General features: G+C 38.4%; 2 protein-coding genes and 1 pseudogene across 2 annotated transcripts; 1 reads left to right on the top strand and 2 right to left on the bottom strand.

Moving 5' to 3' along the window:
* Nucleotides 1–9,616: 9,616 nt before the first annotated feature.
* On the bottom strand, nucleotides 9,617–10,558 carry LOC100732387 (olfactory receptor-like protein OLF4). Its single transcript, XM_063256309.1, has one exon. It carries the CDS (start codon nucleotides 10,556–10,558, stop codon nucleotides 9,617–9,619), a length of 942 nt encoding a protein of 313 aa, XP_063112379.1.
* Nucleotides 10,559–13,937: 3,379 nt separating this feature from the next.
* LOC100714676 (olfactory receptor 1L6-like) lies at nucleotides 13,938–14,867 on the bottom strand. Its single transcript, XM_003470802.1, has one exon. The coding sequence runs from the start codon at nucleotides 14,865–14,867 to the stop codon at nucleotides 13,938–13,940; it is 930 nt and encodes a 309-aa protein (XP_003470850.1).
* A 3,841-nt stretch (nucleotides 14,868–18,708) lies between these two features.
* On the top strand, nucleotides 18,709–19,009 carry LOC100715140 (ribosomal biogenesis factor-like; annotated as a pseudogene).
* Nucleotides 19,010–19,263: the final 254 nt, after the last annotated feature.

The following is a 19,263-nucleotide window of genomic DNA, read 5'->3' as shown; positions in this document are numbered from 1 at the left end:
TTCTTTTATCTGGGAGATTATTTCGAGTTTGAATTTCTTTAAAGCTTCCTGGAGTTGCTTGTCAATTTCAGTGGCTATTGTGTCCGATATATGAGGTGGATCGGATATATTTTCTTCTATATACATCACTCCTAGGGTTTCTTGAGATGGGCTGGAGGTTTGAGGTTGTAATTTTGTCTTTCGTTTTGTCATTTTCCTATATTTCTGTGTTTCAAGTGTCATTTGAAAGCTTCCTCAGGATCTGTTGAAAATCCCCTTCTATGTTTGGAGCTACTGGGACTCTGGCGCCAAGCTACTCCAAGCCATTAGGCCTACAGAACCAGTGGCCCTCCTCTGCCTGCTCAGAACTCCGCAGTTCCAGACAAGCTGGGCCTCAGGGACACTGTGCGCCCACCTGCCCCTTGGAAGCTCCACAGTTCTTCAATCGCAGCCGGGTTAGGGTACTCACCACAGGCCGCAGTGCTTCAGGAACCTGTGGACCCTCCCTGGTTGCAGAGATATCCACAGTCCTCCAGACACGCAGAGAGGCCAGTGAGGGCACCCCAGATCTGCCCAGCTCCTCCTCTGCAGACCTATGGCCAGGCACGGCAGCTAAACAGGCTGGGCTAGGCTGGTAGTGTGGGCCAGCCCACCTATCGGGAGCTCAGCAGGTCTCCAAATGAAGCCGGGAATGGGGAGGCTGATGTGGAAGCCTCAAACCCACCTCTCTCCTTCACTGCACCTGGAAGCCTGAGGGAACTCCAGCAGTCTGGGCGCAGAAATCCAGAGTCCTCCAGACACGCAGAGAGGCCAGTGAGGGCACCCCAGATCTGCCCAGCTCCTCCTCTGCAGACCTATGGCCAGGCGCCTAGAGGTTATTTTCTTTCTGGGCTTGGAATATTTTGTTCCAGGCTCTTCTTGACTTGATGGTTTGTGTCAAGAAGTCTCCCGTGATTCTAATGGCCCTTCCTTTATAGGTGATCTGTTTCTTGTCTCTAACAGCTTTTTTTTTTTTTGTCTTTTTGAGACAGGTCTCACTGTGCAGTTCAGGCTGGCCTTGAGCTCACTTTGTAGCCTAGGCTAGTCTTGAACTCACAATGATCCTTCTGCCTCAGCCTCCGGAGTACTGGGATTACAGGCGTGAGCCACCACACCCAGCTTGTCTCTCACAGCTTTTACTATTCTGTTCTTATATTAAATTTCTGGGATCTTGATTATTATATGCCTGGGTGTGGCTCTGTTTTGGTTGTATGTGGCTGGAGTTCTGTATGCCTCATATATCAGAATGTCATTTCCTTTTCCTATGTTTGGGAAGTTTTCCTTAATTATTTCTATAAATAGCCTTTGTAGTTCCTTTGTTTGTACCCATGCTTCTACATTCACATTCTTTATTCTCATGTTATAGATCCTTTGGTTATCCTCTAGCTTTTGTATTATTACTGCTTGTTCCTTTGTTATTTTTAAAATGTTTTTCCTTTCATAATTCCACATTGCAAACCTGTTCTCCAGTTTGGATAATCTATCCTTAGTTTCTTTCAAGCAGTTTTGCCATCCTTCCATAAAGTTTTTAATTTCCTGGTAATCTCTTTGAATCTGTTTCATGTATTCTATATTTTCTTTATATTCTTCATCAAATGGTTCTCTCCTTTGTTTGAGTTCCTCCATTCTTCCATTTGTGACTTCTTGAGGGGTGCTTAGCATCTCTTTTATTAATCTTCTTATATCTTGCTTTACTTGGCTAACTATTTCCCTTTTGAACTTATCTGTGAGGTCCCGAAGATATCTCTTTATGTCCACTAGTGCCGTGTCTGATATTGCATGTTTGCTGTTCTCATTCTCCTTTGTATTTACCTATCCTGGGCCAATGTTCTCAGGGTTGGGACCTGGGAACTTTTTGTTGTTGCTTCCTCTTCCCACCTTTTTTGTTTCTTCCAGGAGACCCAGTTTCTTTCTTTGTTGGTTACAGTTCTTCTGAATCATGCTGGCTAGATGACCCTTCCCACTTGCAGTGTGCTAGTGAGCTGTAAACAAGCGCAGCATATGCTGGCCCCTGCCCTCTGGATCAGTCAACCTGCAGAGGCCTTCACTGCGTTAGTGTGCATGCCTCCCCTTAGGGTCAGTTAATCTGCAGAGGACTTCACTGTATTAGCGTGCACTGCCTACCCTCTGGATCAGTCAAGCTGCAGAGGCCTTCACTGCATTAGTGTGCGCTGCCTCCCCTCTGGGTCAGTCAACTGCACAGGTCCATGCAGGTTCCCCGCCAGCTCAGCTCTCTGTTTGGCTCACTGTCCCCTGACCCCAGTGTGACTACGTTTCCAGTAAGTCAAAGCGGTGGGAGCCTGGACTGCTCGGTAAGTCACTGTCCCTCAAGTTCTGGCACTACAGCAGGAGCACTTTAGTTGTTTCAATAGTAGCACTGCGACTGTATGTTTGATTGGTTCTTCTCACCTTAGTTTCTTCTTGGGACAAGAGGATTTATCTCCCTTTGTTTGGGACTTCCCACCCTGTATTATGTTGAATTCTAAGTTGACTATGTCAGGTAGCCTCTGTAGCTTGCTGTTATCTATCCGCCATCTTAGTTTTTTTTTTTTTTTTTTTTTTTTTTTTGGTTTTTTTCCTTTTTATTGGTACTGGGGATCGAACTCACGACTGTCTGCTTGCAAGGCAGGTGCTTATGCTGCTGAGCTAAATCCCCAGCCCCCCCCATCTTAGTTTTTGAGAGTGAAACCACTGTTAAAATACTGACCAACAATTTTATTTCCTAATTTCAAAAATGATTATTAAACTTTTTTCAATTTGTTTTAGTTTTTATTTTATTCTTATTTATTTGTAAAGCTATTTAAATGTCCTAGGTACTAGTCTTTTGCTGACTATATGTACTACAAATATTTTTTCTATCTTTATGACTTACCTTTTACTCTTTTTACAGAGCTGTTTCCTAAATGTTTTTTATTTTAATTTATCAAATTCATCACTGTTATCTATTCCTAGCTTTATGTCTGGATTATGTAGAAGTCTGTTATCTGAGTTCAGGAAGATATTTTCTAGTATTATTTATTAAAAAATTTTTAATTTCCTTTTTTTTTTTTTTTGTCTTTTTCCTTTTTATCGGTACCAGGGATCGAACTCACAACTGCCTGCTTCCAAGGCAGGCATTTATGCCACTGAGCTAAACCTCCAGCCCTTAATTTCACCTTTTACAATTCTTTTTTTTTCATATTTTGTGTGAAAGTTTGGAAAAGTTTTGCAATGATCAGATGATTTGAGTGTGTTTTCTATATTAACAGGGAATTTGGTACATTAATAATCTAGCTTGTAATTTTAATTTAAATTATGGAATTGGTTTTCTTTTGCAGTTTAAGTTGGCAGGTGCCAGCATATCCGATGAGGTTTGTAGACAGAACTGGAGAATTTTTTTTTTTTTGTCTTTTTCCTTTTTACTGGTACCAGGGATCGAACTCACGACTGTCTACTTGCAAGGCAGGCGCTTATGCCGCTGAGCTAAACCTCCAGCCCCAGAACTGGAGAATTTTAAGAAAATGACATTCAGTACATCTCTAAATCTGAATTATTAACCTACACATTGTTTAAAAGTAGAAGTGTCTTATCCATTAGGTTTGTGAGTCAGCTTTGTCAGGCCCCTGCAGTGCTTGAAAAAGTCAGACCTATTAAATGTACAGATATGGTTCAAGGTGCTGCGGTGAATTTAAGCATCAAGCTTCAAAGAGGAGTCGAATTTAATAAATGTGAGTTAACTGAAGTGGCTTCTTTTATTTTGTCCATTTCTGCCACCTAATGAAACTTCTTTGTCAACGATGCAGTTGTGCAACTCAGCAAAAGCGGCCTTGATCTCCCTCACAGAGCTGTCCACTTCCTCCTTGACCCTGACTCTGTAACTGGGTAGGGAAACAGTGCAGCGTTGCAAATCCTTCACTGATTTTTCAGTATTTGAGCCTCTCTCTTTTTTTTTTTTTTTCACCAATGCATTTGGTTTTATCTCAAGATGAGCCGTAGGGGCATTGGACTTAACAGATGTTTTTGCCTTGGGCTTGCTGGGCCCCAGGGATGCTCAGCTGACCGCTGTGGGCCATATGACCTCTTTGCAGTTCCATGAATAGGTTTGGGGTTCTCATCTAAGGACAGTTTCTGCTGTAGTAGCTGCCGCTTTCTGCCAGCCGGTGCAGTGCCTTGAGAGGCTCCTTGAGATGGAGATCTTCTGCTGGGCGAGGGGGGTGAGGGTGGGGTGTTGGAGGGTGGGGGGCAGGGCGAGCCTCTGTCCAGGTTGTCCTCCTCACAGCCGCAGGCCAGGCTGCTCTGCACCTGGCAGTAGCACCGGGGGCTGCCACGGCGTGGACCCCACCTTCGGCCTCTCTGCCTTGTCCTTGGCATCTTGGTTGCCTTGATGCGGCTTAGATTGCTTCTTTTTCTTTTATTATTCTTTTCTCCTGTCATATTCCATTCTTTGAGAACTTGAATTGCACTGCCATTGATGAAGGCCTGGACAGCTTTATCCAGATTAGAATCAAACTGCTGTAGCCGCAGGACTATTTCGTGATTGCTTTCGTTGGTAACTACTGACTTAACTGCGCAGATATTTGCCTTGACGTTCACATGAGTATTGAGTTCAGCCATCTTGCGTCTCTTGGAATAAGGCTGGGGGATTCCTAGAGATGCTCCCGAAAGCAGTGTGGACTCTGGAATGTTCTCAGCTTGCAGACTTGCGCCCTCCTTCTGGCTCCAGCTGCAGAGGCAGCAGCGGGTCCTCCTCAGCGCTGCCCCCCTGAGCTCACAATTCTTTAACCCACCTGAAATTGATTTTTCCTTCTCTTTTCCTGTCTTCCCTTCCATTCCCTTCTCTCCTGGACTCACCCTGCCCAACCCAGCCTCCTCTCCTCTCCTCTCCTCTCCTCTCTTCTCCTCTCCCTGAGCCCTACGTTTTGAACTCGGAATTTTGCACATAATAGGTAAGTGTTCCACCACAAAGACCACCCTTCAACCCTGAAACTGATTTTTGTATTTGTTGTGATGTAAGGAAGATTATTATTTTCGATTTTTACAAAAGTCACCTAAGTATAAATGCAGGTGCACCTGCCTTTATATACTCTTTTAAATTGCAAAATGTGAAAATGTCATTTGTGAATAAAATGTAGTTTTGCTTTTTCCTTTGTAGTACTTATGTCTTTTATTTTTTTCCACCCTCCTGTCCTGGATGTGACTCCAAGTAGAGTGTGAAATCGTTGTAGTGAGAACTAGTAGTTTATCATCATTGTGTACTATATACGCTTATTTTAATTGATTTTTTATTTTAAAAGTGGTAAAACAGAACAGTAAAATGAAACAAAACAAAATGGTAATACGACATAGGAAATCCATATCGTTATGATATTGCATATTGCTATCTTCTAAATAGTTGCCCTGAGCACCGACCCCAGGCCTGCAAAGTCAGTCAGACAATGTAAATGTCAGGCTGCTTCCCTACTTCAGTTACTCGGTGGTTATCATCTTACCTGTGTCCCGTCTGGGCTCCCACAGATAGTGCGGCGGGGCTCCGGGGTGGCTTCCTTGCTGCTTCTCCCTGGCCGGAAGGACCCACGCTGGCTCACAGTGACACCACACAGCTTCCTTGCTGCTACTTTAATTGATTTTTAAGTATAATGTTTTATTAATTTTGCATTTCTGGGGAAACTCTATTGGTTATGATTTAATATACATTCTACTGTATTGCAACTGTGCTCTAATAACTGACTTTGGGTTGGGAAATTTATAGTAATGAGTGAGATTTGCCCGTTTCTCATTTTTTGCCATGTTCTCATTGCCTGTTGAGTATGGAAGTGATGCTGATCTCATGAGGAGAGTTGCTGGATCCTCCCTTATATCTTTTTTTTTTAATTTTTTATTTAAAGAGAAAAACAAAACAAAACAAAACAGTAAAATGGTACAAGTAATACAGAATTTCAAGAGAAAAAATATACAGTAAGAAATCATTAGTTAATAGATCACATATTATCATCTCAGAAGCAGTTGTCCAGATTACAAAATTAAAGCATACAAAGTGGACATTAAAGCATACAAAGCTCTGTTCAATGATCCAACAAATACTCAGTAATACAGTTTTCTATCCTACACACTTAAATATACATGCAGTTATATCCTTTAGATCACTTTCTTTCCTCTCTTTTTTACAATAACAATTACACATTTTGGTTTTTATTACTCCCATAGTTCTTATAACTTTTTCTTTGAAGAGGAAAAACAAAACAAAAAACAAAACAAAACAAAGCAGAACAAAAAAACCCCCAATGTGACAAAGCAAAACAGAGTCAGTTAGAACAGGAGGATGGACATAGTATATAATGTAAATAGAGATTACCAGGTGATCAACAATGGTTATCATTATGCCTCTTGCTATCTTAAAAAGAGTTGCCTGTATCATCTCGTATAAGAGAATTGAACAAAACAGTACAGAACAAGACCAATAAAACCCACATTGGAGACCTTACAGGACTTCCAAAGAAGATAATAGTCAAACCATAATGGGCATCATAGAATATCTTGTTGCCTTCAAAGTGGTTGCCTATACCCTCAAATTTGATACTATTAAACAAAACAGAATATAATAAAATCAGTCAGAACAAGATGTGTCCTCCCTTATTTCTTATTTTTAAAAAGCTTTTGCAAGGTAGAAGTGATAGTTTTCTTGGATTGTTTATAAAACTCACCATTATAGCCATTTGGACCTGAAATTTTCTTTGAGGAATTGATTTTGTTTACTGATTGAACTTTTTCAACAGTTATAAATTCATGCAGGTTTTCTATTACTTCTTAGTTTTGATGAATTAATTTTCTAGAATTTTATTTAATGAGAAATTTAGAATTATTTGTTTAGAGTTATCCAAAAAATTCTTTATTTAACTATCAGATATGTTACTTTTTATTTCTAATACAAGTTATTGATATTTTCCCCATATACTCACTTCACCAGAGGAATGTAAATTATCTTTTCAAGAAGTAATGCTTTATTAGCTGTCCTTTCTCTCATATTTTATTCTAGGATGTTATGATTTGCTTTCATGTTTTACTTTTATTTTATTTTTCTTGATTTTATTGTTCTTTTTATAACATCCTAAGATGGAAGTTTAGCTCACTATTTTGCAATCTTTATTTTTTTGCTAACATTTGCATGTAATGTTGTAAATTTCCTGTGTTGGTCTTTGTTCAGGTGAAAAAATATTATTCTAGTAGCCATTATGACTTATTTTACTTCTACATTATTCCTAGCTGGCTTCCCAGTTATCACAAATGTAGAGATTTTTAGTTATATTTTGTTATAATTTTTCACAGAACTGTATCTGGATGCACAAATCTGCATAATTTGATATTTTTTGAGTTTGTTTTATGGCTCAGTCAGTGAGCAAGTTTTGCAGTTTTCTAAAGATTATGTTCTCTGCAAGTGTTAAGTATAATGTTCTATCCATGTTCATTAGGTGAACATTGATAATTATGTCACAACCTGTATCATTACTGAATTTAAAATAACCTGTTCAATCAATTACCATGAATGTATTAAAATATCACAATAAGAATGGATTTCTCTATTTATCCTTCTTCTATTAATTTTTCTTTATGAATATTTGTGACTCTTCCATTCCTAAAAAATGTAGATTGTTATAGTTTCCTAGTGAGTGAAAGGTTTTATTCTTATCACGTGAATCTTTGTAATAATATATCCAAGTATATGTTTAAGATTATAGAGACACTCATATTTTTATGTCTTACAAATTTTCTTGTTTATAATCTTTCTCTCTTTTTACATACCTAAATATTTGGTGAAGTATACAGAAAATGTACAATACCACTCATGCATTCTGTAATGACTTTTTCAAAAGGAACACTATCAGATCCCCACCACCCAGGCTGTGAAACAGAGCATGACCAACACCAATGTTCCTCTTTACATCCCTGTCCAGAGGTAGTCAATAGTTATAATTCTGAGTAACATCACACAAGATGCAGAATAATAATTTCTAAAAAGTACAAGCGATATGTTGAGAGAGAACCACTTTAGTGATATGATTTCTTTTTAAAGTAATACATAATTATATTAAAAATAATATATTCCCCTAGGAAATAAAAAGTGTTGACTATATGCATAAATTCCACATAGAGAAGCATTTTTAAGTTAAAGCTCTGGAAGACAAGTTGACTTGATAATATACAAGATAAAATAATATAAAGATAAAAACTACCTTCCAGAAGAAAATTACAAAGGAAGGAACTGAGTCACTTAGCAAGACAGAGAAGACAAAGATAATAATATGTTTGATGTGAAAAAAGCCTATATAATTCAATAATTCTCCCTCCTCAGATAATGAGAGGATGACATGAACAAACAATAGGAGAGTTAAAAAGTTTGGTTAACAGATACAGGAAAATAGTTCCATCACCAATAATCAAAGAAATGAAAATAAAATCATAGAAATAGCACTTTGGCCTTTCTTTTCTTTCTTTCATTCTTTTTTTCAGTGGTGCTAGGATTAATCTAAGTCCTTCATGCAGAGCTACATTCCAACCTTATAATTTTTTTTTAAATTTTGAGACAATGTCTGACTAAATCACTAAATTGTCTAGGCTGCGCTTGAAATTTTGACTTTTTTGCTGTAACCTATTAGATTGTTGGAATTAGAGGCCTTCACTATCATTAACTATCATATTAATAATTATTAAGGAGAAAACTTTAACATCAAAATCCTAGAGGTTACAGATAAAAGGCAGATTAATTGGAAAAATATTTTTATGACGTCTTAAGGTAGACTTTCAAAATACATAAAGAGCCCGAGAATATTTTACTTAGGTATCTTACTTCTTCAAACAGTTATGGCAATGGACCATAAATATAAAAAAGATTTCAGAAACTTTCACTGCATCATTTTTTGTAACACTGAAAGCTTAGAAACTCCTTAATCGTCTGACCACAGTGAAAGATTATATGAATCATGACCCTGTCTTCTGATGTAATCTTGGTGAGCCAAGTTTTCAAGAGAATGAATAAAAATACGGAGACAACTCATTTTGTAAGACTAGTTGAAAAACTATATATGATTTCACTCATAGCATGTTACAAAAAAGTTAGAATTAGAGACAGAAGAAAAATAATATATCAATAACTTGTTTAAATGAAAAATAGTGTTTTCTTTTTCCTACTTATTTATGATTTACAAATTTATATAATGAGTATTATATAAAGTACAGTCAATAAAGCAAACCAGAGTTTAAAAACTAAAGAACCAAGGCCTTGTCCTCACAACTAATAATCACTCCCTGTTAAGGATCTTAGACCTAATCTGCATAGGTGGTTTATTCCAGTCTCCTGATCTAGCTGTGCTCAGTTTCTTCCAAGAATTGTTCTTGCTTTTTGAGTTCCAGCAAATAGCATATATTTTTGATTCAGCTTTCTTCAATTAGAGGTTACTCCAGATAAGTAAGATATTTTCAGATCTGGGATTGGAAATGCTCCCTGTAAATGCTCAGGCCTCTTGATCCTTGCCAGATTTTGTCAGGATTTCTTGTGTGCTGAGACCTCTTAATCATAGATGAATGCAATTGCTGTTCTGCTTCCTCCACTCTGGGGAAGTACCCTTTATCGAGTATTGCATTTTTCTAAGCCAAAGAGCCTCCATAAAGCCTCCTTCATGTTTCGGTTCCTTAGGCTGTAGATAAAAGGATTCAGCATTGGGATAAGCATTGTGTATATCACAGATGCAGTCATTCCAGTGTCTGCTGAGTAGGACGATGATGGCTGGAAATACACGAGAAAAAGTGTCCCATAGAAAAGAGTGACCACTGTCAAGTGAGAGCCACAAGTAGAGAAGAGTTTGTGTTTCCCCCCAGCAGAGGGGATCCTAAGGATGGTGTGTGTGATGTGAGCATAAGAGACCAGGACACAGGTGAGTGGAATCATGCCTGAGAGAACTGCTTCAGTTAACATTGTGACCTGAAAGTGATGAGTGTCTGAACAGGCAAGCTTGAGGAGTGGAGGTACATCACAGAAAAAGTGTGGGATGGTGTGGGAGGCACAGAAGGAGAACTGAGCCACGAGAAGAATGAGGGAAACGGCCAGCAGGTTGGAGCAGAATGAAGATACAGCTACCAGAAGAAGGCAGCACTGGGGACGCATGATCATGGTATAGTACAGAGGGAGACAGATGGCCACATAGCGGTCATACGCCATCACGGCCAGCAGGAAGTCATCCAGCAGGGTCAATGCCATGAAGAAGTACATCTGCACAAGGCACCCAGTGTGGGAGATGGTGTGGCGCTGTGTGTGGATGTTCACCAGCACCTTGGGGATGATGGTGCAGGTGAAGCAGGTATCGATGAAGGAGAGGTTGGCCAGGAAGAAGTACATGGGGGTGTGGAGGTGCTGGTCAGAGCCAATGGCCAGAATGATGAGTATATTTCCCAGCAGGGTGGTCAGGTGCATGCTCAGGAAGAGCCCGAACAGGAGAGGCTGCTGCTCTGGGTGTTCAGAGAAGCCCAGGAGCAGAAAGTCAGAGACGGCAGTTTGATTTCTCATTTCCATATTTATTTTTGGTACTGAGGATTGAACTCATGACCTTGCACTTGCCAGGCAGGTGTTTATGCCACTGAGCTAAATACCCAGCCCTCTCATTTCCATTTAAAGTAGAACAGTGGGTAAAAAATATTGCTCAGATGTAGACTCTAAACATTTATATCATTCAGGGCCTTTCATCTACTTTCTGTGATGTTTTCAAAGGTTGTAGAAGTAAACTGGTGTGTTTTGAGGGAAGGCACATAAACATACCCAGAAGTGAGAAGCCCCAACTATAATGAGAGATCTCGTTAGGTTGAATTTTGCATTTTGGTTATCAAATAAGTTGTCCTGTAGACTTTGTCTCTGAAGATGAACTGGAGATGAAGGGGAAGAAATTTCTTAAGTCTTAGTCTCCCCTTTTTCTCTTCCTTTTTAAAATAAGAAAACTATCAATTTCATAGGTTTGTGATACTTGAATGTAGTATCTTTACTAGAAAAAGTGTACTTGTGTATGTGTGTGTTCTGGCAGTGTGTGTGTTAGGGATGGAAAAGGTATTGATTTACAAAGATGGGTCACAGCTGGGCCTCTGATATTCTTGGTAAATGGGAATCTCTGCTGTGCTTGGGCAGTGGTGCAGAATGATTCTGAATGCTGTCATAACTGAGTGGGCTGAGAGTGAAGAGTGCAAGAATAAAACAGGTCATGGAAAATTTTACCACACAGTTACAGTAGGAAAATCAGACTCTATTTAGTTGAAAGTGAGGAAGAGGCAGAAAAGGAGGAAACGTTAGGAGAGACAGAGAGAGGGAGATGAAAAGAATAGGAGAGAGACATGATAGATAGATAGATAGATAGATAGATAGATAGATAGAGCTTTTGTCTTTACTTCTTGTCTTACCTGGAGAGTTTGCTCATCCTCAGAGCACCATTGCTGGGTGCTGAGTCTGCCCTTCCTGTTTTGTCTACCTTCTCTACTTCTCCTGAAGAGGACGGCTGGGAGACTCAAGCGTTTTCCTTTTCTAACATAACAACGACTAAATGCTTGGATCTGGAGCAATCTGTTCTCAGGAACAGGGGCCTGGAAGATCTACGGGCTTTTCACAGGCAGTGTCTCCTGAGATCCAGTCCCAGACCTTCTGGTTAGAGACAAGATGCGGCAAATGTCCAATTGACTAGCTGTCCCCTCTGGGTCCAAGAGTCGTGAGTTCCAGAAGTGTCAGGAATATTTCTCTTTCAGAGTAATCAGGCCTGGGCATACCCTTCCTGTGGGCAAAGGAATGGGAGAGCTCCAGCTTTCCCCACCTTTGTCTTCCACAAAGTCCTCACATTCTATTTAGGTTCCAATCTGTGTTAAGGGAATCTCTCAGCTCCCAGCAAGTAAATAATAATGTGTACCTAGCACAGATTTGGTATAGATTGGGCAGCACAATCATTGCTTTCAAAAGTCCATAGTTCTACCAGGTAGAAATACCAGAAGAGAGAGATGACTCATATATACAATCTAGGGAAGTTATAAGGGCAATATTATTAAAATAATTTTTAAAAGAACATAGTGCATAACATACAAAAAGTGTATAAAAACACCAGAACAATTTTATTGTTTTACCTTCTATCACTATATACATATGACATGCATTATATTTGCCCATGTTTGTCCTTTTCATGAATGAAATGATTCATCTTTCAGTCCATATGTTTTTCATACCCATGTTGGAACTCGTAGTTATAGGTCCTTCTTTTTCAGTGCTGTGTAGGAGATGTTTATACTATCATTTCTACTACTGCAGGGTTTTTCACTTTAGAAAACAGTATATCTACAGTTTTAGAAAAGAACACTCGTAGATCTTAGTTATTCATAACAACTGTGACCATAGCCACATAATTATCTGTGTCTGGAACTGGTACAAAATAAGTTTGTTGAAACTTGATAAAATATTTTTTCATTAATTTTTGGATCTCATAACTGGTGAAGGGATTGTGAACTTGTATTTATTTGTGAGGTTGTATTATAATGTATTTATGTAGTCTAATGTTGAACATGTTGTTTTCATATCTTTGTCATTATTCAAAATTTATTATCTTAAATGGAAAACCTGTTAGTCACTTAAAAATGCATTAATGACATCTGAATTAATGTGGCCTAGTCTTCTGTACTATTTCATCTCAAGAAAAACTCCTGCAAACAAATTGGAGAAACGTTTTGATACCACCATCTTCTAAGGAGAACATCTCTACAATAGCAATAATTTATCGTTTTCTTTTCTATTATTGATACTTTAGTGATAGCCCAAGATTTGTTGTTTCAACAGAAAGGAGTCAGAAACTGGGATTTTGTTGTTTATCACACTTGAATCAGATTGAATTGTATTGCATTTATTTATTTTTTGAGACAGGATCTCACTGTGTATTTCAGGCTGGCCTTGAACTCATGACAATACTTGTGCCTCCCATGTGCTGACATTGCAGGTGTGCACCAGCACACCCCGTCATTGTTAAAGTGAACTATAAAACCACAATAAGTGAAAGCAGTATAGATGTTCATTTTGAACTTATGCCATAAACATCTTACACAATCTCCTGGTACCCCTGCTCAAGTTTCTCCACAGTGTGTACCAGGCATAGCATTTTTCACTGGGCATTGATTAATGCACTAGCTTATGTCTTCCATGGAGCAATACCAAGATATGATTAGAGTTATGTATTAGTGAGAGTTCTCCACAGGAATACAGGTGCTGTAGTACAGCGCCCAGGCCTGGGAACCCAAGGAGATAGTGGTGTAAGTCCCTGTTCAACATTGAAAGACTGAGAATCATGAATGGTGATGTTCGAATTCAGAAGATGGCTATCTTAGATCAAGAAAAAGACTGAATTCACCTTTCCTCTGCCTTTTGTTCTATTAGGGTCCTCAGTGGATTGTACGATACCCACCCACAACAGTGAGGGTGATCTTTACGCAGTCTATAGATTCAAGTGATAATATTTTCTAGAAACAGCATTTGAGATAAGCTCAGAAAAAGTGTTTTATCAGCTATCTGTACATCCCTTAATTTAGTCAAATCTATGGAAAAGTTGGCCACCACATTGCTTAAGAGATTTATTAGGGAGGCAGTGTGAGAAATCTTTCTGACTCGCTTTGTGATCTATGGAAGAAAAGAAGGAAGATTGGAGCAGGAAGAGCCTTGATGTGCAATTAAGAACCAAGAAATATTTGTCCAATGAGAGATTCTAGAATCAACATTGTCCATTAGGAAAGCCCCGTATTTCTCTCGAAGGGGTCCATCTCGGTAACTCTGCAATGCTCAGTATTGGCTAGGAGCAGCCTGTATGACTGTGGCCATGGCAGAGACATGGAGGTTCATTGTTGAACTAATGATTAACTCCAAGAGCTAATAAAATACACATATTTTATTCTGTTCTCCTAGCCAATTTTCTCAAGGCATGTTTCATATCCTTGTTCCTAAGGCTATAAATGAAAGGATTCAGCATGGGAGTAACTACCGTATAGATGACAGTGACCACGCGGTTCTTTGTCACTGAGTAGGTAGATGAGGGGCGGATGTACACGGATATTATGGTACCATAGAATAGTGCTACAACTGTTAGATGAGAGCCACAGGTGGAGAAGACCTTGTACCTGCCTCCCCCTGAAGGCACCCTCAGAACAGCACAGGTGATGTAGACATAAGAGATAACAATGAAGATAAAAGGGCTCATAATCACAAAGGAGCCCTCCATGAAGGCCAAAAGCTCATTGACAGAGGTGTCTGAGCAGGAGAGTGTCAGCAATGGCTGGACATCACAAAAGAAGTGGTGGATGACATTGGGCCCACAGAAGGAGAGGTGGCCCATGAGAATTGTGTGGATGAGTGAGTGAAGGTGAGAAACCACCCAGGATGCAGTCACCAGCAGGAGATAACACCTGGTGCTCATGATTGTGGTATAACGCAGTGGGTTACAGATGGCCACATAGCGGTCAAAGGCCATGGCAGCCAGGAGGAAACTGTCTGTGATACCAAAGGCCACAAAGAAATACATCTGGGTGAGGCACAGGGTAAAGAGGACAGTCTTTCTCTGTGTCATCATGTTCAGTAACATCTGGGGCACAATGACAGTGGAGAAGCAGATGTCTACCAGGGATAGGTTGGAGAGGAGGAAGTACATGGGAGTATGTAGGTGGGCATCCTGCCAGATGGCTGCAATGATGACTGAGTTGCCTACAATGTTGACAAGGTACATGACAAGGAAGCTGGCAAAAAGCCACAGCTGTTGTTTGGGATCAGTGGTGAGTCCTAGAAGGAGGAATTCGGTCACGTGGCTCTGGTTTTCCCTTGGCATTGCTGACCTGTAAGTAGAAAACGTATGAAGGAAAGTTAGGTGTGTCCTGGCTTGGAATCATTATCCTGATAGAGGGAATAGGTACCTCACGAGGTTTTCCAGTTTGCACACTGCATCAGGGGAGCCATTCTGCAGACTGCCAGATAGTCTATGATACAACATCTTAGCATTTACCTTTGATTTTGCACTAAATTTCGTGAGTTTGAACAAAAGCTTCAGCTCTTCTTTCTTGTCCAAAAGGTGAAACTTGGATATCCACATTCTTAGGCCATTTTGAGGACAAATAGTAAATATTGTAGAAAAAGTGTTCAGAAAATAATCATTTGGCTCAATTTCAAAGGTGGTGTATTTATGACATATCATTTTGCTCTTCTTGGCTTCAGGTACAACTCCTGTGTACAACACCATCCTCCTCTTGATGCTTATGGCCAGGATTTCTTTTCCTTTTCTTCCTTCATAAACAGAAGGGGGAGGGTATCCTACTTTTTTCTGTAGAAGTCATACAAACATTTTAGGAACTGTATTCTGGGATCAAAGTCTATTTTGGGAAAATATATTTTTGTAATTTATTTGAGAGCTTCATTATGGGCAGAAATATTAATTTAAGAGTAACTGCAACTTGGAAATTTGACATGTCCATCAGGGCATGGAACTGTCCAGGTTGGGTATAAAATATTTCTGGCAAAGGGAGCTTATTTACGTAACATTGGATTTGATCTTTCATGCAAGTGGGTGGCATTAAGGAAGAGGTAAAGGAATTAGGAAGTGGATGTTCTTTTAAGCAAGAAGAGTGTAAGAGGTGGTATTGTGGGAAACAGAAAGGTGACGTTGTATTATGGCAAAATACACTGAGAGATATGAATAAGAAGGTGCTGAGACTAAGGAACTGGCTTCTCATTCCCAGAGTCTGGAAAATTCCAGGCTCCGATGTGGCAGGAATTGTGGCACACAAGTCATTTATCAAGGTGAGGAGTCAATTCAAATGCAACAAGCCCAGAAAACCACGAGGGCATAATGTTAGCAGTCAGCATCCAACTGGTTGAAAGTGAGACCACTGAGTAACAGAATGCACATTTTTGTGCCATCTCCAACATTAAAATGACCCCTTGGGAAGTTGTTGTTAAGTTCATGTAAGATAACATATTTAAAAAGTGTTGAGATCTATCATGTTCTATGCAAATGTTACTCAGGTAAATAACAATATTTCTTATTAGTTATTTATACCTAATTGTATGCAGCTAAAATATAGCAGATGAAGTCTAGAGGCCGGCAGCAGGTATGGGGGTTAGTGTGTTTGCAAGGACTAAAAGGAGTCTGCAATAGTCTCTGGAAGGAGTGAGCTCCTCTTACACTTCAGTCCCTACATGAGCTGAAAGAGGCAAAAGATAAACATGGTGCAAAACTTAGATACACTGGATTTGCCTGGGGAGAAAAGGAAAAGAACAAAAATTCTCAAGAACTTTCTGCTCTTTAGGACCGTTACCTTATGAATACGTCAAAGTGACTACAGTCACTTTAACAAATTACTATAAACTAAGTGACTCTAAACAGCACGAACTTATTGTCTTGCATTATATAGGTCAGACTTCTGGGCTAAAATCAAGGTTTGAACAACTCAAAGATTCACATAAATTTTTCTGGTCTGTTGCACTATATCATGACTACAGTTAATGGTAATGTATTTTACATTCCAAAAGTGCTAGTGGAGATTTTATTTATTTATTTATTTTGAAGAGAATGAAATAAAATGAGACAAAACAAAATGGAGTCAATCAAAACAAAAGGATGAACATGGTACATGACTTAAGAACAAAATGCAAGGACATCAATAATAGCTACCATAATGCCTCTTGTTATCTTCAAAAGAATTGCCTATATCATCAGGCATAATAAGATCAAACAAAACAGTACAGAACAAAACCAATTAAAAACAAAAACAATGTAGACATTAGAGGGCTTCAAAAGAAGATAATAGCAAAACCACAATGGGAATTGTAGTGTATCTTATTGTCTTCAAAGTAGTTGTCTATACTATCAGACTTGATACTATCAAACAAAACAGAATAGAATATAAATCAGTCAAAACAAAACAATGAAAGCAATACAGGGATTCAAATCAAGCAAATTGGAAATAAGAAATGGTTACCATAATATATCTTCTAGCAGAGATTTAAAAAAATTATTGTCACAAAAAATTGGTGAGGTGTTGTAGATGTTAGTTAGCATGGTTGAGTCTTCTTTCTAACGTGTAGATAGAACAAAATTCTACTCTATATTCCACAAATACACAGAGTTTTATTTTGTCAATTAAATATTTCAAAAGAAAGATAATTTGAATTGAAGTTTTCTAGAAAAACTTCTAAAAGACATGCCAGAAAAATATGAATGATAGTTAGAATCAATGGTCTGTAAATTGGTGGTAAAAAGAGAATTAAGAGCAAAATTTGATGACCTGGAATACCAAAAATAACAAAGATTAATGATTAATAGAGCCAAGATAATATTGTAATATGGTGAAGCATGATTCCAATAATACAAGAAATTAGAAATCTAATCTCTGGAACCTTTAAGTAGTTTCTTATAGGAAAAAAGGTACGATCCCTGGTACCAAAAGAAAAAAAAAAGAAAAAAGTTCTTTGCAGATGTGATTATGGATTTTGTGTGTAGGGAATTGTTCTGAATTATCCAGGTAGGCTCTCAATGCAATCACAAGTGTCCTTATAAGAAGAAAGAGTGACTTGGCGAATAAAGAGAAGCATGTGAGGGAAGTAAAGGGAAGAAAAGTCATAAAGATGGAAAGCGGTTTCTTGTTTTCCAGGTTGAAGTGATGCGACTCTAAGTTAAAGGATGTTTGCAACCTGCAGAAGCTGGAGGAAGCAGGGAATGGATTACCTTCTGGAGCCTCAGGGGGGTCGTGGTCCCACTGACCTTAGTTTCAGCCCAGGAAAACTGATTTTGATTTAGGGGTTGAGAACTTGGAAAAATACAGCTTTAAGTCACTAAGTTATCCTTCGTTAAGTAATCATCGAAAAGTAATATTCCAGCCACATAAAAAATGAAATAGATTTCTGGCAAGACTGAAAATAGTAAGTTTTGCAAACAAAATTAGAAAATCTAGATGTAACAGAAAAATTTCTATAAACACATAAAATAGAGAGGAGTAATATGAATATACTAACTAATGTAAAAAACTAGAAATGCTAGTCAAAGACTTCTTGAATAAATTTAAGAAAAAAATCCCTCAACTTTAAGAAAAACTGCATATCAGAATGATTTTAAGGTACATTCAACTAAAGTTTAAAAAGTGTTCTGTTTTGTTCAAGTTGTTCCAGAAACTAGGAGGAAGAAACACCTTCTCAGCTCATTTTACTAGATTAGTTTAATCCTGATTAAAAAACCAAAAAAAAATTACAGCTGTGTCCTCATTTTATTCAAAAATATGGTGCAAAATTCTAAATTAAGCAATGGTTAAATGAATTCGGTTAGCACTAAAGTATATCCCATGAATAAGCATGTGGGTCCCAGTCATGCAAGGATGGTTCAATATAAAAATATCCATCAGTATACTTTTTGACATTAATAAAATACATGATAATTTCAGTTGAAGCAGAAAAAATTTCAAAGTTCAGTACCTGTTTATGATTATGATCTTTAGCTGACTAGGAACAGAAGAAAACTTCTTTAAAATTTTGTAAAAAACATGCAGAGACAAGCCCTGTGACATATATCATTTTCAGTAAAAAAACCCAAACGCATATATATATTCCATTTAAGATAAGTGAATAGGGGTGCACATGGCATCACCTCAAGCATGAGCAGCTGCACGCGGAAATCAAAGACAATGGCCAAGAATAAACTAAGAGGGCAGAAGTCCAAGACAGTATTTCACATAGCCAACCAAGAATGCTTTAAGTCTAAAGGCAAAGCAAAATCAGTTACCTCTAATCTTAAGAAGATAAACATTGTGAATGATGAAAAGGTTTGCAGAATGAGTAATGTTTTTGTAAACATTCAGAAGGAACTCGCTCACTTCTCAAAAAACCTTACTCTTGAAACTGCAGAAAGAGCTGGTTAATCAGCAGCATCATGAAAATGAACTGATTAATGTTGATGAAGCTGCAAGATGAATGGCTCAATTGTAATACAGTGGATATGTATCAAATAAACAAACTTAATGAAATAAGCATTTTATACAAACAAAGATCAATAGGTTGGAACACCCATTATCATCACAAGTGTTTCGCATGGTACTGAAAATCCTGACAAACATTGTAAGAAGAAAAAGCCAAACAAACAAATAGAAAAAATATAGAAAATTTTCATCCTTTAAAGAAAGTAAGATTATTAAAAAAAGAACAGAGTCAACCAATGAACTACTAGAATAGTGTGATTCTTG

This window comes from Cavia porcellus, unplaced genomic scaffold (assembly GCF_034190915.1).
Source record: "Cavia porcellus strain 051 isolate PalLab524CR breed Dunkin Hartley unplaced genomic scaffold, mCavPor4.1 scaffold_1, whole genome shotgun sequence".
In the NCBI taxonomy this organism is placed as follows: Eukaryota; Metazoa; Chordata; class Mammalia; order Rodentia; family Caviidae; genus Cavia; species Cavia porcellus.
The sequence above is the reverse complement of the archived record's forward strand: the minus strand, read 5'-3'. Positions and strand labels throughout refer to the sequence as shown.